Genomic DNA, 27,349 nt, shown 5'->3' on the forward strand with positions numbered 1-27,349 from the left:
CTCAGGCAGGTTGGCTCAAGTGATGAGGTTGTCAAGTGCTGACTCAGGCAGGTTGGCTCAAGTGATGAGGTTGTCAAGTGCTGACTCAGGCAGGTTGGCTCAAGTGATGAGGTTGTCAAGTGCTGACTCAGGCAGGTTGGCTCAAGTGATGAGGTTGTCAAGTGCTGACTCAGGCAGGTTGGCTCAAGTGATGAGGTTGTCAAGTGCTGACTCAGGCAGGTTGGCTCAAGTGATGAGGTTGTCAAGTGCTGACTCAGGCAGGTTGGCTCAAGTGATGAGGTTGTCAAGTGCTGACTCAGGCAGGTTGGCTCAAGTGATGAGGTTGTCAAGTGCTGACTCAGGCAGGTTGGCTCAAGTGATGAGGTTGTCAAGTGCTGACTCAAGCAGGTTGGCTCAAGTGATGAGGTTGTCAAGTGCTGACTCAGGCAGGTTGGCTCAAGTGATGAGGTTGTCAAGTGCTGACTCAGGCAGGTTGGCTCAAGTGATGAGGTTGTCAAGTGCTGACTCAAGCAGGTTGGCTCAAGTGATGAGGTTGTCAAGTGCTGACTCAGGCAGGTTGGCTCAAGTGATGAGGTTGTCAAGTGCTGACTCAGGCAGGTTGGCTCAAGTGATGAGGTTGTCAAGTGCTGACTCAGGCAGGTTGGCTCAAGTGATGAGGTTGTCAAGTGCTGACTCAGGCAGGTTGGCTCAAGTGATGAGGTTGTCAAGTGCTGACTCAGGCAGGTTGGCTCAAGTGATGAGGTTGTCAAGTGCTGACTCAAGCAGGTTGGCTCAAGTGATGAGGTTGTCAAGTGCTGACTCAGGCAGGTTGGCTCAAGTGATGAGGTTGTCAAGTGCTGACTCAGGCAGGTTATCTCATGGCACCAGCCAAACACGCAGCAGATCCAATTCACACACAAATTGTAGCATGCATTAGGCCTGCACACACACACATACATGGTAGCTTGAGTTAGGCCTTGAGGCAATGGCGGAACTAGAAAAAAAAAAGGCCACCCTGCAAAAACTTTTTGTAGTATTATTAATTTTTAAAATATTATTTATTTAATACATTTCCTTTTTATACAATGTTATTCTTAAGTAATTACTTATACTTATAAAAAGATAATAACTAAGAGAAGTAATTGGTTTTTAATTTGTTTAGTACAAATCTATTTAAAGGAGCTTATTATCACCCCTATTCGACTATTTTTAAAAAAAAAAAGGGAAATAAGTCATTGAAGTGGTTTGAACATTTGCTTATCTTTGTAGACGAAAGACTCGGCTTTCACAGTGGTTTAAAAACAAAGGGAAAAAAAAAATACAATTATACAAGAGCCCGGGGTGGTGTCTATAGAATAAAGATAATCCAATCGCAGCTTTGGTAATTTTTACAAAACAATCATAGGTCAAAAATGAAAGAAAATTTACTTTTTTTTAACTATAAATTTTTTTTTATTATGGTCGGCTCTGGGCCCCTAAATGGCATGCCCCCCCCCCCCCCAATGCGGGGTCTGGCGGTACTGTAGTTCCGCCACTGCCTCGAGTTCAAGAGATGAGTCAGATTTAAAAAAAAAAAGGATACAAAGGGATTGTGTTCCAGTTTATTGAGACAATTTGAATTGCAGGAAATTTCCAGCATATCATCCATCACCCTTTAAAGAATTAGAATCCAAGTAAATACTGAGTAGAGCTATATTTAAACAACAAATGAGGTGGCTGCCAGTAAGGCTTTCAATAAAGTAGGATGCTTGGCTGTTTTCTCTGGTTCAGTTTTCTGGAATCTCTGGCTCAGTCGCTGGTTCCAGCTGCTGAAGCTGTAACAAAACAAACATGTCAAAATAATGAAAGCCATAATTCTATGTTTATGCAGACATAATGAAAGCCATAATTTTATGTTTATGCAGACATAATGAAAGCCATAATTCTATGTTTATGCAGACATAATGAAAGCCATAATTTTATGTTTATGCCAACATAATGAAAGCCATAATTGTACAACACTCTTAAACATTCAGCGCTGTTTCATGTTTGTTTGCTCCCTCATGTCCTGTGTTATAGTTTTATACACCAAATGATTAAAACTTGGGTTTGCCAGGGCAGATGATTATCTTTATCCATCAATTGTTGATAAAACCAAGGCTTACAAAGGGTTACAAACACTATAGTTACCCGTGCTTTGAGGTCATTGTTTTCTTCTTGCAACTGTTCACATTTCTGCCTGAGTTCAGTGACCTCAAGCTTCAGAGCCTCAACGTCTGCTGTCTCAGGTCCAGTGGCATTCAAATTTTGTCGCAAGAAACTTTGAGGGTTAAGGAATGTCTAGGACACTTTATGATGTACAGTGTGCTAATTTTTATTGTAATCAAACAGCCGACTCCATTCTCCCCACTGAACCATCCCCACTGTTCTCACCAAACATCTCCACGTAGCTATTCAAATCTGTGTCACCTCATTGTGTAACCTAATTGTGAGACTTACCAAACTAAGGGGCTGTGCCATCATAAAATGAGACATTTCATAGTTTCAACAACAATTATTAGACTATCAGCTGGTTGTTAAACTGTCACCCGAGATTTTGTAACTCTTCTGTGAAAGACTGTAACCATACTGCACAAGAATGTCTCATCAAACTGTATGAGACTGTGAGAAACCAAAGCGACTGTATTCCACAACCAGCTACTTAGTGTCAATAAATAGGGACCAGTTGTGTCCAGGGACAAAAGGATGCTCCATAGCATTGTTAGGTTTCTCTGGTTCTTCATACAACACTACCAGGACTGAAACATTCAAGTCAGGACAATGATGCAAGTTCACATAAAAATGACAATTTTTCAATTTCATAACACAAAATTCAGTCAACTCTTAAACTGGTGCTTACCTTTAGTAATACAGTCTAGGACTCCGGTCTTTTCCAGATATTTTCTAAATTCTTCTCGTTTAGAGTCTGTAGTCTATTAGGGGAAAAAGCTAAATGTAATATTATTCTTAAAAATTATTTTAAGAAACAGTTGTATTAATAGGCGGTAAGCTATACTTACTTTTAGAGTAGAGGCATAAAATCAGCAAAAACTAGTAATGTGAAAGAATGATGACTCATTAATATGGCTTTAATACAACAAGTAGCCTATACTGTGATATATTTGTCATATAATATTAGATAATTAAATAATAAACCAAACACAATGTCTAAATATATCAATATTGGCCATACAATGGGTTCAAACAACAGTGTTGGAGAGCAACATTTGCCCTAAAAAGAGTAGCCTGAGTAGCCACCAGTAAATTAGAGTGGTTTCCACTGAAATTCTAACATTAATTTACCAAAACTTTAAAAAAAATAACTTAAAAGATAGCCGCTAAGTTTGGTTTCATCTGGTGAAATCATCCCTTATCTTTATTACTGAATAGTTTTAATAAAATTGTCTTAAAACAGGTAGGCTACATGAAACATTTTTGTAATGTTTAAAACATTAATCATTGGAAAATTGCCAAATATAGATTAATTTAATAACTAATTTAATCACATCTCTTTTGGCCAATTTTATGTACCTAAACCAACAGATTACCTAATAGCAGTGGCGGAACTAGAAATCAAAGGCTCCCCCGCAAAGAAAAAACTAGGGCCCCCTATATATATATATATATATATATATATATATATATATATAATCTATATCTTAACTGAGTAATTTAGTCTACTACATTGCAATATATAACCATTCTGAGAGAACAAACCAGAAAAAATTTAGTCCAAACTTATCTTGAGTTTAATAATGTATTATAATCATGCTGGTCAAAAATATATAAAGACGTTAGCTTGATTCGTAAATGGTTTCTCGCGTTATGTTTATTTTTTTCATTTTTGGCTTTTATAATATCAATTTTGAAAATATTGATTTTTATAGCTATACTATTGTATAGTACGTCTTATTTAAGTAACAATTCAGAGAATCAATTGCTTTTTAATATACATAGTACAAAACTATTTAAATGAGCTTCGTGGGCATCCCTATTTTAAAGAAGGGCAGTAAGTCATGGAAGTAGTGTGATTGTTTACCTACCTTTCAAACTATAGCTCTTGTAGATTTTAAAAGATTTTTCTACGCAACAATCTCTGCTATAGTAGACCTGTTTTTTTTTTTTTTACAAAACCACTTTCAAGATGCATGAAAAACATAATTTTTGAAAAAAAAATTCATTGTTTTTTGGTCGGAACTGGGCCCCTAAACGTCCTGGGTCCCCCCGCATTGCGGGGTCTGGCGGTATGGTAGTTCCGCCCCTGCCTAATAGGCTATATTCCTATAGTATAAATCTAGTATATTAAGTAAAAGTATAGGCATAGCCTTACCACGACGTCACTCAGATCTAGATCTACCTATTTTCTGAGTGTGAAGTAATGATGGACAATACCGAGAATAGTCTCAAAATTATTCGAGAGGCCCATAAAATAGTTTTAAAATCATGCACGTTGTAATTATAATTAATATGGTTATAATAACCTGACTGTTTGGTTAGCATATCCGGTAATTAAACATAATTTTACAAAATGCAAAAGCAATCTGGTTTTTAACTGGTAATGGAGACATAAACAAAAACATTCTGCTATTCAATAGGCTAGCATATATTTTATCATACAAAATGCAAACTAGAAAAGCATAATTCGATTTAAAATTTTTTTGGCAAAGTTTTGTAAACAAATAACTGTGATGTGGGGCTGTCAGAATCTGAATCACTGAGTTTCTGTACACCCAATCAATGTTAATGTTTGTCTTACATAATACATTGATTCTAAAAATGTTGAATTTCTGATTTTTTTAAAGGCTTAAGTTTTTAAAATAATTATTTTTTAAGGTCACTTTGGTTGCAAGATAATCTAAAAAAAAAAACAACATCTTCTTATCCTTGTCAACAATAATGATGGAATGCTTGCCTTTTTGTGTATAATGTCCATTACTGAATTACTATGTCACAGGTGAGGTCATTAGTACTCATTAATATTAGGCCTATCTAGTATAGTTAGTATAGTATAATAAATATTAAATAATATAGGGCCTTAGCCTACTAATTTAATATTCTAACAGATAAAAGCGCATGTAAGCACTTCTCTTTTTCTATGTCTGCAACATATTTTCCCGATGCTACGAGATCAGCATCTTCAGTGATATTTGGAGAACTTGATACTGACTTTTGTTAAATATAATATGCTGGGTGTATTAAATGTATAAACTAAATTTTATTTAAAGAGGGAAAATAAAAGTAATAAAATATTCGAATGCAGAAATACATTTTTAATTATGCAACCATTAAAGTGTTGTGTTTATGGAACACTCTAAAAAAGATAACAAGGAACAAAAAACAAAACATCACATGTCACAACTACTCAAAAGTACACAACACTTATGGGTCATTGATTTTAGGACAAAAATAGAATTATACATCAATGTCGTTAATCATACACAAAACTAATGAGGTTATCTTCAATATGATTCACTTTCCACATCTTCCGATTTTAGAATATGAAGAAATGAACCAAATAATTCAAATTTGATTTAGATCGACTTATGAAGATGCACACTATGAGATTGGTTTGTAACGGAATTTATGTCACTTAGTCACAACTTAGTGTGTGCATTTAATATGGTGTTGTGTTGACTAATAATGTAGGTCCTAGAATCTATATAATCTGGTTTCAATTTTTCTAATAAGGATTCCTATTATTACTATTGGTAGCCTATGTTATTTAAAATGTAGGCCCATGCCATAGGATTTTTAGCTATTTAGTTATTTCTATGCTTTGTCACTAATATCTTTCAACATGTAGTAAAGCACATTGCGTTTTGACCCACAACTATAGTATATTATAAATTATTTTTCTCAAACAAGTATAACATTAAATTTAAAATATTTGCCAGGGCGATTATGTAAGGATTTAATATTAGTAGGCTATATTGTGATATTTTTTGTGTCAAAAATTATAGATAACTGAATAATAAACCAAATAAATATATATCAATATAGGCCAGAAATTAACTTTAAACAGAAGTGTTTGCGAGGAAGATTCGCTATATAAACAGCTGTCACTGAATCTCTAACTATAGGCCCTAATCTGAAAATCTTAAATAATTTAAATTTTACCACAAAAAAAAATAAAAAATAAGATGGCTGCTAAATGCTAAAGTAAATGAAAAATGTCAATAAATGAGCTTGGTTGCATCTGATGAAAACATCGCTAGTCTTTATTTTTTTACTGAAAAGTTTTTATACAATTGTTAAGAAACTAGTACATTAATGAAACATTTTTGTAAAAATTAAAACAAATCAGAATAAATCATTCTAAAAATGTGAAATAATTACTAAAATTGGTTATCTATCGCTTTAGGTACATAAAATCGGCAGCAGCTAGTAATGTACAAAAAAGTTACCTCATTGTTAAAGCTTTAATACTTAATAAAGTTAATAGAAGTAGATCTATATATTGTGATATATTTGTGTCAAATATTAATAATATTATAGATAACAACTGAATAATAAACCAAAATCAATGGCTAAATATATCAATATATTATAGATATAGGCCAGAAATCAACTTTAAACAGCAGCGTTAGCAGGCAAGATTTATATAAACAGCCGCCATTTATAAAATAGAGTGGCTTCCCCTGAATCTCCCGCTATAAGTTTACAAAAAAATTTAAACAAGTTGGCTGCTATGGTAAATGATAGTGGTTGCATCTGATGGAAACATCGCTAGTCTTCATATATATATTACTGAAAAGTTTTAATTCAATTGTTTAAAAAATAAAAACAGGTTTAGATCTGACATAAATGAAACTTTGAAACATATATTTTATAAAATTTTATATTGTAACTTTCAAAACTAAAATCCTCCAATTATGTAATGTGAAATAATATTAAATAATTAATTAATTATTATATTAGTCTTAGATTACCGCCCTAAAATTCAATTATTTTAAAATTTAATGAGTAACCTTTTTTCACATTACTAGTCTCGGCCGATTTTACGTACCTAAAACGATAGATTACCAATGTAACATATTTTAAAATGCATAATAGATCTATATATTATAATGACCCCAAAAGTCATAGCTTGCTTATTTATTTACGCACCCTAAACGAAGTCATTTTAATAATAATTTAATAATCGTTTGTATCTGCTGGCGGTATATTTAGTGGAAATGAGATAAATGCCGTCTTGAATAAACTCTCGCTGAATCTCGCTACGTTGAACAATACATTGCCAGATTTTTGTCACAAAAATTAGCCTAACGCCTGGAGTTCATTTTATTCCTAATCAAACACAAATTCAAGCAAAAACAAACAATTTAAAATGATTATAACTACAAGCTTTGATTTATGCGCTAAAAAGAGAAAATAAAAGGATTAAAAATGTACTTATACAACTATAAAGTAAAGCGTGAGTCAATTTGGATCGCTATTTAATAAATATCTACTTCTATAACGGAACTACAACACAAATACAACCTACAATAATAACACACCTAACCAAAACCTACAACTACAACCTACAACTAGTTTGCATAACTAGATAACTTTATTTTCACAGTAGAAATATTAAGAATCCATCATTGAATGAGTGTGCAGCTTAGACCTGATATAAAATAGTAAAAAATTCATTTGACATATCTTTCACACAATTCTCGGGCATAGTTCCTTCTTGCATTTCTCTATGGTGGCTGTATAGCATCGCATTTACCCGGATTACATAGCACTACATTTTCTCCATTCTGACAGTGAGCAAAAAAGCATAGAAAATACTGTGATTGATCGCTCAAGCATTCACTTAAAATGGCCAGGTATTCAATTATTATACACGTTTCACTTCAAACACACATCTATAACATACGGCTATAACATGCACACCTACGACCTACAACTATAACACACAAGACTACAACCTACAAGAATAACACGCACAACTACAACCTACAACTATAACACAACTACAATCTACAACTATAACACGCATACCTACAACTACAACACACACAACTACAACCTACAACTACAACACATCTAAAACCCACATGGACTGCAAGCATGGTTAAACAACTACAACACACACAACTACAACCTACAACACACACAACTACAACCTACAACACACACACACAACTACAACCTACAACACACACAACTACAACCTACAACACACACAACTACAACCTACAAGTATAACACGCACAACTACAACCTACAACTACAACACACACAACTACAACCTACAACTACAACACACACAACTACAACCTACAACTACAACACATCTAAAACCCACATGGACTGCAAGCAAGGTTAAACAACTATAACACGCACAACTAAAAACTTCAACTACAACACACACAACTACAACCTACAACACACACACACACACAACTATAACCTACAACACACACACAACTACAACCTACAACTACAACACACACAACTACAACCTACAACACACACACACAACTACAACCTACAACTATAACACGCACAACTACAACCTACAACACGCACAACTACAACCTACAACTACAACACAATTAAACAACACAATTAAAACCCACATGGACTGCAAGCAAGGTTAAACACCCTAGACGTGAGTTAATCTTTCTAGTAAAGAACAGGATTGTAACATTTATCCTCGGCTGTGTCTCCTATAGCTTGCTGGTACTCTACGCATTTTTTGGTCCAATTATTGTTGAGTTGCCAATGTTGCACTGACAAGATCTCTGACTGACGACATGTTGGATAGATTATCTGTATGACATAGACCCGGCATATCTTGAAATAACAATCTCGTTGTTGGCTGACGATAAGACTAGCTATCGCGAGTTACGTCATCTGTCAGGTGTTGAGTTCATGTCTTTTCTTCCTCCTTTGATGGAGAGTTTGATGCAGTTTGATGGAGAGAGGATATATGAAAACGTTCCAAAAAGTAGGTCATCTTGTTAGATTGATGTACTTTTCAAAATTGCAATTCCTATGAATGTTAATTGTTGATAAAAAAGTTTATTTTTTATTTTGTTGTTTTTTAAAGTAGTTATTTGCAAACAAAAGTTTTTCGAGGTGATATAAATATTAGGACATTTTTATAAAAATGTTCTAACAGAAAATAATAATCTTGAGGATTTGTCCATAGGAAACATCAGCAAAAAATAATCCATTGGAAATGATACAGAAAAATTGTTCTATGGAAAATTTTCTATAGGAAAAAATACGGTTTAGAAGAAATGTTCTACAAGACATGTTTTCGAGTAAATTTTCTAGAAAAAATAGTTCTAGCAAGAGAAAGTTTTCAAAATGTTTACAGGAAACCCAAGTGTAGGATCAATATGAGATGTTCTCCAAGAAATGTTGATAGGAAAGGATGAGTAGCTAATATTGTATGAGAAATGATCCAGATGAAATATTCTAGAGAAAAAAGCTTGGGCCTTGTAAGAAATAACCCATATGATATGATCTAGTTTTACAGAAAATGTTCTACAGGAAATGTTCAATTAGAAATGTTTTTGAAGAAATGTTCTACTAGAAATGGTCAATTAGAAATGTTTTTGAAGAAATGTTCTACAGGAAATGTTCAATTAGAAATGTTTTTGAAGAAATGTTCTACTAGAAATGTTCAATTAGAAATGTTTTTGAAGAAATGTTCTACAGGAAATGTTCAATTAGAAATGTTTTTGAAGAAATGTTCTACAGGAAATGTTCAATTAGAAATGTTTTTGAAGAAATGTTCTACTAGAAATGGTCAATTAGAAATGTTTTTGAAGAAATGTTCTACAGGAAATGTTCAATTAGAAATGTTTTTGAAGAAATGTTCTACTAGAAATGTTCAATTAGAAATGTTTTTGAAGAAATGTTCTACAGGAAATGTTCAATTAGAAATGTTTTTGAAGAAATGTTCTACTAGAAATGGTCAATTAGAAATGTTTTTGAAGAAATGTTCTACAGGAAATGTTCAATTAGAAATGTTTTTGAAGAAATGTTCTACTAGAAATGTTCAATTAGAAATGTTTTTGAAGAAATGTTCTACGGGAATTGTTCAATTAGAAATGTTTTTGAAGAAATGTTCTACAAAAAACGTTCGAGAGGTAACTTTCTGTGGGCGTTTAAAGGATGAGCTAAAGACACATGAAGAGAAATGGATGGGGAAGCTGTCAATAGATGGGACAATCTTACAGTTGCTGACCTGACAATCTTACAGTTGCTGACCTGACAATCTTACTCTGACAATCTTACAGTCGCTAACCTGACAATCTTACAGTTGCTGACCAGACAATCTTAAAGTCGCTGACCTGACAATCTTACAGTTGCTGACCTGACACTACTCTCTGTGTCCACTACACTCTCTGTGTCCACTACTCTCTGTGTCCACTACTCTCTGTGTCCACTACTCTCTATATCCACTACTCTCTCTGTGTCCACTACTCTCTGTGACCACTACTCTCTGTGTCCACTACTCTCTGTGTCCACTACTCTCTGTGTCCACTACTCTCTCTGTGTCCACTACTCTCTGTGTCCACTACTCTCTGTCCACTACTCTCTCTGTGTCCACTACTCTCTGTGTCCACTACTCTCTCTGTCTACTACTCTATGTGTCCACTACTCTCTGTGTCCACTACTCTCTGTGTCCACTACTCTCTGTGTCCACTACTCTCTGTGTCCACTACTCTCTGTGTCCACTACTCTCTGTGTCCACTACTCTCTTTGTCCACTACTCTCTGTGTCCACTACTCTCTGTGTCCACTACTCTCTCTGTGTCCACTACTCTCTGTGTCCACTACTCTCTGTGTCCACTACTCTCTGTGTCCACTACTCTCTCTGTGTCCACTACTCTCTCTGTGTCCACTACTCTCTGTGTCCACTACTCTCTGTGTCCACTACTCTCTGTGTCCACTACTCTCTGTGTCCACTACTCTCTGTGTCCACTACTCTCTGTGTCCACTACTCTCTGTGTCCACTACTCTCTGTGTCAACTACTCTCTGTGTCCACTACTCTCTGTGTCCACTACTCTCTGTGTCCACTACTCTCTGTGTCCACTACTCTCTGTGTCCACTACTCTCTGTGTCCACTCCTCTCTGTGTCCACTACTCTCTCTGTGTCCACTACTCTCTGTGTCCACTACTCTCTGTGTCCACTACTCTCTGTGTCCACTACTCTCTGTGTCCACTACTCTCTGTGTCCACTACTCTCTGTGTCCACTACTCTCTGTGTCCACTACTCTCGATGTGTCCACTTCTCTCTGTGTCCACTACTCTCTGTGTCCACTACTCTCTGTGTCCACTACTCTCTGTGTCCACTTCTCTCTGTGTCCACTACTCTCTCTGTGTCCACTACTCTCTGTGTCCACTACTCTCTGTGTCCACTACTCTCTGTGTCCACTACTCTCTCTGTGTCCACTACTCTCTGTGTCCACTATTCTCTCTGTGTCCACTACTCTCTGTGTCCACTACTCTCTGTGTCCACTACTCTCTCTGTGTCCACTACTCTCTGTGTCCACTATTCTCTCTGTGTCCACTACTCTCTGTGTCCACTACTCTCTGTGTCCACTACTCTCTCTGTGTCCAAGACTCTCTGTGTCCACTACTCTCTCTGTGTCCACTACTCTCTGTGTCCACTACTCTCTGTGTCCACTACTCTCTCTGTGTCCACTACTCTCTGTGTCCACTACTCTCTGTGTCCACTACTCTCTGTGTCCACTTCTCTCTGTGTCCACTACTCTCTGTGTCCACTACTCTCTGTGTCCACTACTCTCTGTGTCCACTTCTCTCTGTGTCCACTACTCTCTCTGTGTCCACTACTCTCTGTGTCCACTACTCTCTGTGTCCACTACTCTCTGTGTCCACTACTCTCTCTGTGTCCACTACTCTCTGTGTCCACTATTCTCTCTGTGTCCACTACTCTCTGTGTCCACTACTCTCTGTGTCCACTACTCTCTCTGTGTCCACTACTCTCTGTGTCCACTATTCTCTCTGTGTCCACTACTCTCTGTGTCCACTACTCTCTGTGTCCACTACTCTCTGTGTCCACTACTCTCTCTGTGTCCAAGACTCTCTGTGTCCACTACTCTCTCTGTGTCCACTACTCTCTGTGTCCACTACTCTCTGTGTCCACTACTCTCTCTGTGTCCACTACTCTCTGTGTCCACTACTCTCTGTGTCCACTACTCTCTGTGTCCACTTCTCTCTGTGTCCACTACTCTCTCTGTGTCCACTACTCTCTGTGTCCACTACTCTCTGCGTCCACTACTCTCTCTGTGTCCACTACTCTCTCTGTGTCCACTACTCTCTGTGTCCACTACTCTCTGTGTCCACTACTCTCTGTGTCCACTTCTCTCTGTGTCCACTACTCTCTGTGTCCACTACTCTCTGTGTCCACTACTCTCTCTGTGTCCACTACTCTCTGTGTCCACTACTCTCTGTGTCCACTACTCTCTCTGTGTCCACTACTCTCTGTGTCCACTACTCTCTGTGTCCACTACTCTCTGTGTCCACTACTCTCTGTGTCCACTACTCTCTGTGTCCACTACTCTCTTTGTCCACTACTCTCTGTGTCCACTACTCTCTGTGTCAACTACTCTCTGTGTCCACTACTCTCTGTGTTCACTACTTTCTGTGTCCACTACTTTCTCTGTGTCCACTACTCTCTCTGTGTCCACTACTCTCTGTGTCCACTACTCTGTGTATTTGTTTTGTCCAGGACCAACCCAGCCATGCCTGATGCAGACCCGCAGGATGCTGAAAATGCCAGCCTGTTCCAGAGAGCCAGACGCTGGTCACATGACCTCATCTCGCCTGGAAAATTTCTGGCTGTCAAAAGGTTTTCTATCCCCGCCCCTCTCCCCGAAACAGGTCAGTTGTCCATGCTGTCTGCTCGTGCACCCAACCACCAGCGACCCTCTCGGTCAGACAGGCCCGCATCTGACGTCAGGAGTAAGCGACATGTTTACTTCCTGCTTCTGGAACTACAAGACGAGAGGAAAGTCTTGGTAGGGACCAACATGTCACGTGACCAACATGTCCACTGACCAACATGTCCACTGACCAACATGTCCACTGACCAACATGTCCACTGACCAACATGTCCACTGACCAACATGTCCACTGACCAACATGTCCACCCACTGACCAACATGTCCACCCACTGACCAACATGTCCACTGACCAACATGTCCACTGACCAACATGTCCACCCACTGACCAACATGTCCACTGACCAACATGTCCACCCACTGACCAACATGTCCACCCACTGACCAACATGTCCACTGACCAACATGTCCACCCACTGACCAACATGTCCACCCACTGACCAACATGTCCACCCACTGACCAACATGTCCACTGACCAACATGTCCACTGACCAACATGTCCACTGACCAACATGTCCACTGACCAACATGTCCACTGACCAACATGTCCACTGACCAACATGTCCACTGACCAACATGTCCACTGACCAACATGTCCACTGACCAACATGTCCACTGACCAACATGTCCACCCACTGACCAACATGTCCACCCACTGACCAACATGTCCACTGACCAACATGTCCACTGACCAACATGTCCACCCACTGACCAACATGTCCACTGACCAACATGTCCACTGACCAACATGTCCACTGACCAACATGTCCACTGACCAACATGTCCACTGACCAACATGTCCACTAACTAACATGTCCACCCACTGACCAACATGTCCACTGACCAACATGTCCACTGACCAACATGTCCACTGACCAACATGTCCACCCACTGACCAACATGTCCACTGACCAACATGTCCACTGACATGTCCACTGACCAACATGTCCACTGACCAACATGTCCACTGACCAACATGTCCACTGACCAACATGTCCACTAACTAACATGTCCACCCACTGACCAACATGTCCACTGACCAACATGTCCACTGACCAACATGTCCACTGACCAACATGTCCACTGACCAACATGTCCACTGACCAACATGTCCACTGACCAACATGTCCACTGACCAACATGTCCACTGACCAACATGTCCACCCACTGACCAACATGTCCACCCACTGACCAACATGTCCACTGACCAACATGTCCACTGACCAACATGTCCACTGACCAACATGTCCACTGACCAACATGTCCACTGACCAACATGTCCACCCACTGACCAACATGTCCACCCACTGACCAACATGTCCACCCACTGACCAACATGTCCACCCACTGACCAACATGTCCACCCACTGACCAACATGTCCACCCACTGACCAACATGTCCACCCACTGACCAACATGTCCACCCACTGACCAACATGTCCACTGACCAACATGTCCACTGACCAACATGTCCACTGACCAACATGTCCACTGACCAACATGTCCACTGACCAACATGTCCACTGACCAACATGTCCACTGACTAACATGTCCACTGACCAACATGTCCACTGACCAACATGTCCACTGACCAACATGTCCACTGACCAACATGTCCACTGACCAACATGTCCACTGACCAACATGTCCACTGACCAACATGTCCACTGACCAACATGTTCACTGACCAACATGTCCACCGACTGACCAACATGTCCACCCACTGACCAACATGTCCACCCACTGACCAACATGTCCACTGACCAACATGTCCACCCACTGACCAACATGTCCACCCACTGACCAACATGTCCACTGACCAACATGTCCACTGACCAACATGTCCACTGACCAACATGTCCACCCACTGACCAACATGTCCACTGACCAACATGTCCACTGACCAACATGTCCACCCACTGACCAACATGTCCACTGACCAACATGTCCACTGACCAACATGTCCACTGACCAACATGTCCACTGACCAACATGTCCACTGACCAACATGTCCACTGACCAACATGTCCACCCACTGACCAACATGTCCACTGACCAACATGTCCACTGACCAACATGTCCACTGACCAACATGTCCACTGACCAACCTGTCCACTGACCAACATGTCCACTGACCAACATGTCCACTGACCAACATGTCCACTGACCAACATGTCCACCCACTGACCAACATGTCCACTGACCAACATGTCCACTGACCAACATGTCCACTGACCAACATGTCCACTGACCAACATGTCCACTGACCAACCTGTCCACTGACCAACATGTCCACTGACCAACATGTCCACTGACCAACATGTCCACTGACCAACATGTCCACCCACTGACCAACATGTCCACTGACCAACATGTCCACTGACCAACATGTCCACTGACCAACATGTCCACTGACCAACATGTCAACTGACCAACATGTCCACTGACCAACATGTCCACTGACCAACATGTCCACTGACCAACATGTCCACTGACCAACATGTCCACTGACCAACATGTCCACTGACCAACATGTCCACTGACCAACATGTCCACCCACTGACCAACATGTCCACTGACCAACATGTCCACTGACCAACATGTCCACTGACCAACATGTCCACTGACCAACATGTCCACTGACCAACATGTCCACCCACTGACCAACATGTCCACTGACCAACATGTCCACCCACTGACCAACATGTCCACTGACCAACATGTCCACCCACTGACCAACATGTCCACTGACCAACATGTCCACCCACTGACCAACATGTCCACTGACCAACATGTCCACTGACCAACATGTCCACTGACCAACATGTCCACTGACCAACATGTCCACTGACCAACATGTCCACTGACCAACATGTCCACCCACTGACCAACATGTCCACTGACCAACATGTCCACTGACCAACATGTCCACTGACCAACATGTCCACTGACCAACATGTCCACTGACCAACATGTCCACTGACCAACATGTCCACTGACCAACATGTCCACCCACTGACCAACATGTCCACTGACCAACATGTCCACCCACTGACCAACATGTCCACCCACTGACCAACATGTCCACTGACCAACATGTCCACTGACCAACATGTCCACCCACTGACCAACATGTCCACTGACCAACATGTCCACTGACCAACATGTCCACCACTGACCAACATGTCCACTGACCAACATGTCCACTGACCAACATGTCCACTGACCAACATGTCCACTGACCAACATGTCCACTGACCAACCAACATGTCCACTGACCAACATGTCCACTGACCTACATGTCCACTGACCAACATGTCCACTGACCAACATGTCCACTGACCAACATGTCCACTGACCAACATGTCCACCCACTGACCAACATGTCAACTGACCAACATGTCCACTGACCAACATGTCCACTGACCAACATGTCCACCCACTGACCAACATGTCAACTGACCAACATGTCCACTGACCAACATGTCCACCCACTGACCAACATGTCCACTGACCAACATGTCCACTGACCAACATGTCCACTGACCAACATGTCCACTGACCAACATGTCCACTGACCAACATGTCCACTGACCAACATGTCCACTGACCAACATGTCCACTGACCAACATGTCCACCCACTGACCAACATGTCCACCCACTGACCAACATGTCCACTGACCAACATGTCCACTGACCAACATGTCCACTGACCAACATGTCCACTGACCAACATGTCCACCCACTGACCAACATGTCAACTGACCAACATGTCCACTGACCAACATGTCCACCCACTGACCAACATGTCCACTGACCAACATGTCCACTGACCAACATGTCCACTGACCAACATGTCCACTGACCAACATGTCCACTGACCAACATGTCCACTGACCAACATGTCCACCCACTGACCAACATGTCCACCCACTGACCAACATGTCAACTGACCAACATGTCCACTGACCAACATGTCCACCCACTGACCAACATGTCCACTGACCAACATGTCCACTGACCAACATGTCCACTGACCAACATGTCCACTGACCAACATGTCCACCCACTGACCAACATGTCCACTGACCAACATGTCCACTGACCAACATGTCCACTGACCAACATGTCCACTGACCAACATGTCCACTGACCAACATGTCCACTGAGCAACATGTCCACCCACTGACCAACATGTCCACTGACCAACATGTCCACTGACCAACATGTCCACTGACCAACATGTCCACTGACCAACATGTCCACTGACCAACATGTCCACTGACCAACATGTCAACTGACCAACATGTCCACCCACTGACCAACATGTCCACTGACCAACATGTCCACTGACCAACATGTCCACCCACTGACCAACATGTCCACTGACCAACATGTCCACTGACCAACATGTCCACTGACCAACATGTCCACTGACCAACATGTCCACTGACCAACATGTCCACTGACCAACATGTCCACTGACTAACATGTCCACTGACCAACATGTCCACTGACCAACATGTCCACTGACCAACATGTCCACTGACCAACATGTCCACTGACCAACATGTCCACTGACCAACATGTCCACTGACCAACATGTCCACTGACCAACATGTCCACTGACCAACATGTCCACTGACCAACATGTTCACTGACCAACATGTCCACCGACTGACCAACATGTCCACCCACTGACCAACATGTCCACCCACTGACCAACATGTCCACTGACCAACATGTCCACCCACTGACCAACATGTCCACCCACTGACCAACATGTCCACTGACCAACATGTCCACTGACCAACATGTCCACTGACCAACATGTCCACCCACTGACCAACATGTCCACTGACCAACATGTCCACTGACCAACATGTCCACCCACTGACCAACATGTCCACTGACCAACATGTCCACTGACCAACATGTCCACTGACCAACATGTCCACTGACCAACATGTCCACTGACCAACATGTCCACTGACCAACATGTCCACTGACCAACATGTCCACTGACCAACATGTCCACTGACCAACATGTCCACTGACCAACATGTCCACTGACCAACATGTCCACTGACCAACATGTCCACTGACCAACATGTCCACCCACTGACCAACATGTCCACTGACCAACATGTCCACTGACCAACATGTCCACTGACCAACATGTCCACTGACCAACATGTCCACTGACCAACCTGTCCACTGACCAACATGTCCACTGACCAACATGTCCACTGACCAACATGTCCACTGACCAACATGTCCACCCACTGACCAACATGTCCACTGACCAACATGTCCACTGACCAACATGTCCACTGACCAACATGTCCACTGACCAACATGTCCACTGACCAACCTGTCCACTGACCAACATGTCCACTGACCAACATGTCCACTGACCAACATGTCCACTGACCAACATGTCCACCCACTGACCAACATGTCCACTGACCAACATGTCCACTGACCAACATGTCCACTGACCAACATGTCCACTGACCAACATGTCAACTGACCAACATGTCCACTGACCAACATGTCCACTGACCAACATGTCCACTGACCAACATGTCCACTGACCAACATGTCCACTGACCAACATGTCCACTGACCAACATGTCCACTGACCAACATGTCCACTGACCAACATGTCCACTGACCAACATGTCCACTGACCAACATGTCCACTGACCAACATGTCCACCCACTGACCAACATGTCCACTGACCAACATGTCCACCCACTGACCAACATGTCCACTGACCAACATGTCCACTGACCAACATGTCCACTGACCAACATGTCCACTGACCAACATGTCCACTGACCAACATGTCCACCCACTGACCAACATGTCCACTGACCAACATGTCCACTGACCAACATGTCCACTGACCAACATGTCCACTGACCAACATGTCCACCCACTGACCAACATGTCCACTGACCAACATGTCCACTGACCAACATGTCCACCCACTGACCAACATGTCCACTGACCAACATGTCCACTGACCAACATGTCCACTGACCAACATGTCCACTGACCAACATGTCCACTGACCAACATGTCCACTGACCAACATGTCCACTGACCAACATGTCCACCCACTGACCAACATGTCCACTGACCAACATGTCCACTGACCAACATGTCCACCCACTGACCAACATGTCCACTGACCAACATGTCCACCCACTGACCAACATGTCCACTGACCAACATGTCCACTGACCAACATGTCCACTGACCAACATGTCCACTGACCAACATGTCCACTGACCAACATGTCCACTGACCAACATGTCCACCCACTGACCAACATGTCCACTGACCAACATGTCCACTGACCAACATGTCCACTGACCAACATGTCCACTGACCAACATGTCCACTGACCAACATGTCCACCACTGACCAACATGTCCACTGACCAACATGTCCACTGACCAACATGTCCACCCACTGACCAACATGTCCACTGACCAACATGTCCACCCACTGACCAACATGTCCACCCACTGACCAACATGTCCACTGACCAACATGTCCACTGACCAACATGTCCACCCACTGACCAACATGTCCACTGACCAACATGTCCACTGACCAACATGTCCACCACTGACCAACATGTCCACTGACCAACATGTCCACTGACCAACATGTCCACTGACCAACATGTCCACTGACCAACATGTCCACTGACCAACATGTCCACTGACCAACATGTCCACTGACCAACATGTCCACTGACCAACATGTCCACTGACCTACATGTCCACTGACCAACATGTCCACTGACCAACATGTCCACTGACCAACATGTCCACTGACCAACATGTCCACCCACTGACCAACATGTCAACTGACCAACATGTCCACTGACCAACATGTCCACTGACCAACATGTCCACCCACTGACCAACATGTCAACTGACCAACATGTCCACTGACCAACATGTCCACCCACTGACCAACATGTCCACTGACCAACATGTCCACTGACCAACATGTCCACTGACCAACATGTCCACTGACCAACATGTCCACTGACCAACATGTCCACTGACCAACATGTCCACTGACCAACATGTCCACCCACTGACCAACATGTCCACCCACTGACCAACATGTCCACTGACCAACATGTCCACTGACCAACATGTCCACTGACCAACATGTCCACTGACCAACATGTCCACCCACTGACCAACATGTCAACTGACCAACATGTCCACTGACCAACATGTCCACCCACTGACCAACATGTCCACTGACCAACATGTCCACTGACCAACATGTCCACTGACCAACATGTCCACTGACCAACATGTCCACTGACCAACATGTCCACTGACCAACATGTCCACCCACTGACCAACATGTCCACCCACTGACCAACATGTCAACTGACCAACATGTCCACTGACCAACATGTCCACCCACTGACCAACATGTCCACTGACCAACATGTCCACTGACCAACATGTCCACTGACCAACATGTCCACTGACCAACATGTCCACCCACTGACCAACATGTCCACTGACCAACATGTCCACTGACCAACATGTCCACTGACCAACATGTCCACTGACCAACATGTCCACTGACCAACATGTCCACTGAGCAACATGTCCACCCACTGACCAACATGTCCACTGACCAACATGTCCACTGACCAACATGTCCACTGACCAACATGTCCACTGACCAACATGTCCACTGACCAACATGTCCACTGACCAACATGTCAACTGACCAACATGTCCACCCACTGACCAACATGTCCACTGACCAACATGTCCACTGACCAACATGTCCACCCACTGACCAACATGTCCACTGACCAACATGTCCACTGACCAACATGTCCACTGACCAACATGTCCACTGACCAACATGTCCACCCACTGACCAACATGTCCACTGACCAACATGTCCACTGACCAACATGTCAACTGACCAACATGTCCACCCACTGACCAACATGTCCACTGACCAACATGTCCACTGACCAACATGTCCACTGACCAACATGTCCACTGACCAACATGTCCACTGACCAACATGTCAACTGACCAACATGTCCACCCACTGACCAACATGTCCACTGACCAACATGTCCACTGACCAACATGTCCACCCACTGACCAACATGTCCACTGACCAACATGTCCACCCACTGACCAACATGTCCACTGACCAACATGTCCACCCACTGACCAACATGTCCACTGACCAACATGTCCACTGACCAACATGTCCACTGACCAACATGTCCACCCACTGACCAACATGTCCACTGACCAACATGTCCACTGACCAACATGTCCACTGACCAACATGTCCACTGACCAACATGTCCACTGACCAACATGTCCACTGACCAACATGTCCACTGACCAACATGTCCACTGACCTACATGTCCACTGACCAACATGTCCACTGACCAACATGTCCACTGACCAACATGTCCACCCACTGACCAACATGTCCACCCACTGACCAACATGTCCACTGACCAACATGTCAACTGACCAACATGTCCACTGACCAACATGTCCACCCACTGACCAACATGTCCACTGACCAACATGTCCACTGACCAACATGTCCACTGACCAACATGTCCACTGACCAACATGTCCACTGACCAACATGTCCACTGACCAACATGTCCACCCACTGACCAACATGTCCACCCACTGACCAACATGTCAACTGACCAACATGTCCACTGACCAACATGTCCACCCACTGACCAACATGTCCACTGACCAACATGTCCACTGACCAACATGTCCACTGACCAACATGTCCACTGACCAACATGTCCACCCACTGACCAACATGTCCACTGACCAACATGTCCACTGACCAACATGTCCACTGACCAACATGTCCACTGACCAACATGTCCACTGACCAACATGTCCACCCACTGACCAACATGTCCACTGACCAACATGTCCACTGACCAACATGTCCACTGATCAACATGTCCACCCACTGACCAACATGTCCACTGACCAACATGTCCACTGACCAACATGTCCACTGACCAACATGTCCACTGACCAACATGTCCACTGACCAACATGTCCACTGACCAACATGTCCACTGACCAACATGTCCACTGACCAACATGTCCACTGACCAACATGTCCACCCACTGACCTACATGTCCACTGACCAACCTGTCCACTGACCAACCTGTCCACTGACCAACATGTCCACTGACCAACATGTCCACCCACTGACCAACATGTCCACTGACCAACATGTCCACTGACCAACATGTCCACCCACTGACCAACATGTCCACTGACCAACATGTCCACCCACTGACCAACATGTCAACTGACCAACATGTCCACTGACCAACATGTCCACCCACATACCAACATGTCCACTGACCTACATGTCCACTGACCAACATGTCCACTGACCAACATGTCCACTGACCAACATGTCCACTGACCAACATGTCCACTGACCAACATGTCCACTGACCAACATGTCCACCCACTGACCAACATGTCAACTGACCAACATGTCCACTGACCAACATGTCCACCCACATACCAACATGTCCACTGACCTACATGTCCACTGACCAACATGTCCACTGACCAACATGTCCACTGACCAACATGTCCACTGACCAACATGTCCACTGACCAACATGTCCACTGACCAACATGTCCACCCACTGACCAACATGTCCACCCACTGACCAACATGTCCACTGACCAACATGTCCACCCACTGACCAACATGTCCACCCACTGACCAACATGTCCACTGACCAACATGTCCACTGAGCAACATGTCCACCCACTGACCAACATGTCCACCACTGACCAACATGTCCACTGACCAACATGTCCACCCACTGACCAACATGTCCACTGACCAACATGTCCACTGACCAACATGTCCACTGACCAACATGTCCACCCACTGACCAACATGTCCACTGACCAACATGTCCACTGACCAACATGTCCACTGACCAACATGTCCACTGACCTACATGTCCACTGACCAACATGTCCACTGACCAACATGTCCACTGACCAACATGTCCACTGACCAACATGTCCACTGACCAACATGTCCACTGACCAACCTGTCCACTGACCAACATGTCCACTGACCAACATGTCCACTGACCAACATGTCCACTGACCAACATGTCCACTGACCAACATGTCCACTGACCAACATGTCCACTGACCAACATTACCTGGATTTATTTGACAGCTAACCTGCCAGTCGTATTTTGAGGTCAAAGATACGTTGGGTCACGTGATTGTTGACGAAGACTTCCTCAATTATAGATTAATTATGACGTCATCTAGGGAAGCCATGAGACTAAATGCAGAAATGACCAGGAGAGCAAAATCGTGTGAGAACCTACTTGACCTTAGTTCAGATTGTGATGATGTCAAGGTCACCATTACTCACACAGGTTAGTCCGAGTCTTGACTACAGACACATGGACAACAGACACATGGACTACAGACAAAATGGACTACAGACACATGGACTACAGACAAAATGGACTACAGACACATGGACTAGAGACACATGGACTACAGTCATATGGACTACAGACAAAATGGACTACAGACACATGGACTACAGACACATGGACTACAGACAAAATGGACTACAGACAAAATGGACTACAGAAATATGGACTACAGACACATGGACTACAGACACATGGACTACAGACACATGGACTTCAGACACATGGACTACAGACAAAATGGACTACAGACAAAATGGACTACAGACACATGGACTACAGACACATGGACTACAGACACATGGACTACAGACACATGGACTACAGACACATGGACTACAGACACATGGACTACAGACAAAATGGACTACAGACAAAATGGACTACAGACACATGGACTACAGACAAAATGGACTACAGACAAAATGGACTACAGACACATGGACTACAGACACATGGACTACAGACACATGGACTACAGACACATGGACTACAGACACATGGACTACAGACACATGGACTACAGACACATGGACTACAGACACATGGACTACAGACAAAATGGACAACAGACAAAATGGACTACAGACACATGGACTACAGACACATGGACTACAGACACATGGACTACAGACACATGGACTACAGACACATGGACTACAGACACATGGACTACAGACACATGGACTACAGACACATGGACTACAGACACATGGACTACAGACACATGGACTACAGACAAAATGGACTACAGACAAAATGGACTACAGACACATGGACTACAGACAAAATGGACTACAGACAAAATGGACTACAGACAAAATGGACTACAGACACATGGACTACAGACACATGGACTACAGACACATGGACTACAGACACATGGACTACAGACACATGGACTACAGACAAAATGGACTACAGACAAAATGGACTACAGACACATGGACTACAGACAAAATGGACTACAGACAAAATGGACTACAGACACATGGACTAAAGACACATGGACTACAGACAAAATGGACTACAGACACATGGACTACAGACACATGGACTACAGACACGTGGACTACAGACAAAATGGACTACAGACACATGGACTACAGACACATGGACAACAGACACATGGACAACAGACACATGGACTACAGACAAAATGGACTACAGACGAAATGGACTACAGACACATGGACTACAGACAAAATGGACTACAGACACATGGACTACAGACAAAATGGTCTACAGACAAAATGGACTACAGTCAAAATGGACTACAGACACATGGACTACAGACACATATACTACAGACAAAATGGACTACAGACACATGGACTACAGACACATGGACTACAGACACATGGACTACAGACAAAATGGACTACAGACAAAATGGACTACAGACACATGGACTACAGACAAAATGGACTACAGACACATGGACTACAGACAAAATGGACTACAGACACATGGACTACAGACACATGGACTACAGACACATGGACTACAGACAAAATGGACTACAGACAAAATGGACTACAGACACATGGACTACAGACACATGGACTACAGACAAAATGGACTACAGACACATGGACTACAGACACATGGACTACAGACACATGGACTACAGACAAAATGGACTACAGACACATGGACTACAGACAAAATGGACTACAGACACATGGACTACAGACAAAATGGACTACAGACACATGGACTACAGACAAAATGGACTACAGTCAAAATGGACTACAGACACATGGACTACAGACAAAATGGACTACAGACACATGGACTACAGACAAAATGGACTACAGACAAAATGGACTACAGACACATGGACTACAGACAAAATGGACTACAGACACATGGACTACAGACAAAATGGACTACAGACACATGGACTACAGACAAAATGGACTACAGACACATGGTCTACAGACAAAATGGACTACAGTAAAAATGGACTACAGACAAAATGGACTACAGACACATGGACTACAGACACATGGACTACAGACACATGGACTACAGACACATGGACTACAGACACATGGACTACAGACACATGGACTACAGACACTTGGACTACATGCACATGGACTATAGATACATGGACTACAGACAAAATGGACTACAGACACATGGACTACAGACACATGGACTACAGACACATGGACTACAGACAAAATGGACTACAGACACATGGACTACAGACAAAATGGACTACAGACACATGGACTACAGACAAAATGGACTACAGACACATGGACTACAGACACATGGACTACAGACAAAATGGACTACAGACAAAATGGACTACAGACACATGGACTACAGACACATGGACTACAGACACATGGACTACAGACACATGGACTACAGACAAAATGGACTACAGACACATGGACTACAGACACATGGACTACAGACAAAATGGACTACAGACAAAATGGACTACAGACACATGGACTAAAGACACATGGACTACAGACACATGGACTACAGACACATGGACTACAGACACATGGACTACAGACACATGGACTACAGACAAAATGGACTACAGACAAAATGGACTACAGACACATGGACTACAGACACATGGACTACAGACAAAATGGACTACAGACAAAATGGACTACAGACAAAATGGACTACAGACACATGGACTACAGACACATGGACTACAGACACATGGACTACAGACACATGGACTACAGACACATGGACTACAGACACATGGACTACAGACAAAATGGACTACAGACAAAATGGACTACAGACACATGGACAACAGACACATGGACTACAGACAAAATGGACTTCAGACAAAATGGACTACAGACAAAATGGACTACAGACACATGGACTACAGACAAAATGGTCTACAGATAAAATGGACTACAGTCAAAATGGACTACAGACACATGGACTACAGACACATATACTACAGACAAAATGGACTACAGACACATGGACTACAGACACATGGACTACAGACACATGGACTACAGACAAAATGGACTACAGACAAAATGGACTACAGACACATGGACTACAGACACATGGACTACAGACAAAATGGACTACAGACACATGGACTACAGACAAAATGGACTACAGTCAAAATGGACTACAGACACATGGACTACAGACACATGGACTACAGACAAAATGGACTACAGACAAAATGGACTACAGACACATGGACTACAGACAAAATGGACTACAGACACATGGACTACAGACAAAATGGACTACAGACACATGGACTACAGACAAAATGGACTACAGACACATGGTCTACAGACAAAATGGACTACAGTCAAAATGGACTACAGACAAAATGGACTACAGACACATGGACTACAGACACATGGACTACAGACACATGGACTACAGACACATGGACTACAGACACATGGACTACAGACACATGGACTACAGACACTTGGACTACATGCACATGGACTATAGATACATGGACTACAGACAAAATGGACTACAGACACATGGACTACAGACACATGGACTACAGACACATGGACTACAGACACATGGACTACAGACAAAATGGACTACAGACACATGGACTACAGACAAAATGGACTACAGACACATGGACTACAGACAAAATGGACTACAGACACATGGACTACAGACACATGGACTACAGACAAAATGGACTACAGACAAAATGGACTACAGACACATGGACTACAGACACATGGACTACAGACACATGGACTACAGACACATGGACTACAGACAAAATGGACTACAGACACATGGACTACAGACACATGGACTACAGACAAAATGGACTACAGACAAAATGGACTACAGACACATGGACTAAAGACACATGGACTACAGACACATGGACTACAGACACATGGACTACA

General features: G+C 43.1%; 2 protein-coding genes across 2 annotated transcripts in view; one reads left to right on the forward strand and one right to left on the reverse strand.

The window, feature by feature from the left end:
- Positions 1 to 1,566: 1,566 nt before the first annotated feature.
- On the reverse strand, positions 1,567 to 7,249 carry LOC131934904 (c-Myc-binding protein). The gene is made up of 5 exons (XM_059291163.1): positions 7,105 to 7,249; positions 2,858 to 2,930; positions 2,708 to 2,756; positions 2,149 to 2,278; positions 1,567 to 1,793 (listed from the first exon to the last, which is right to left on the reverse strand). Exons 1-5 carry the CDS (start codon positions 7,117 to 7,119, stop codon positions 1,746 to 1,748), a joined length of 315 nt encoding a protein of 104 aa, XP_059147146.1. The 5' UTR covers positions 7,120 to 7,249; the 3' UTR covers positions 1,567 to 1,745.
- Positions 7,250 to 8,819: 1,570 nt separating this feature from the next.
- The window catches only part of LOC131934901 (uncharacterized), a gene marked incomplete at its 3' end in the record, with an annotated part of 72,881 nt that continues 54,351 nt past the window's right edge, over positions 8,820 to 27,349 (forward strand). The window contains exons 1-3 of the mRNA XM_059291159.1: positions 8,820 to 8,938; positions 12,701 to 12,989; positions 23,168 to 23,375. Coding sequence (XP_059147142.1) covers positions 12,714 to 12,989; positions 23,168 to 23,375 — 484 coding nt within the window. The remainder of the gene's footprint in view (positions 8,939 to 12,700; positions 12,990 to 23,167; positions 23,376 to 27,349) is intronic.

Source organism: Physella acuta, unplaced genomic scaffold, assembly GCF_028476545.2.
Source record: "Physella acuta isolate Inbredline_101_S28 unplaced genomic scaffold, ASM2847654v3 ptg000120l, whole genome shotgun sequence".
NCBI lineage: Eukaryota > Metazoa > Mollusca > Gastropoda > Physidae > Physella > Physella acuta.

Bases quoted from the DNA above. Each gene is read 5' to 3' on its own strand.
- LOC131934904 (XM_059291163.1), bottom strand. The intron at 2,757-2,857 runs GTAAGCACCAGT...TGAATGTTTCAG, and splicing joins CCTAGACTGTATTACTAAAG to TCCTGGTAGTGTTGTATGAA. The intron at 2,279-2,707 runs GCATCCTTTTGT...TAACCCTCAAAG, and splicing joins AAACCTAACAATGCTATGGA to TTTCTTGCGACAAAATTTGA.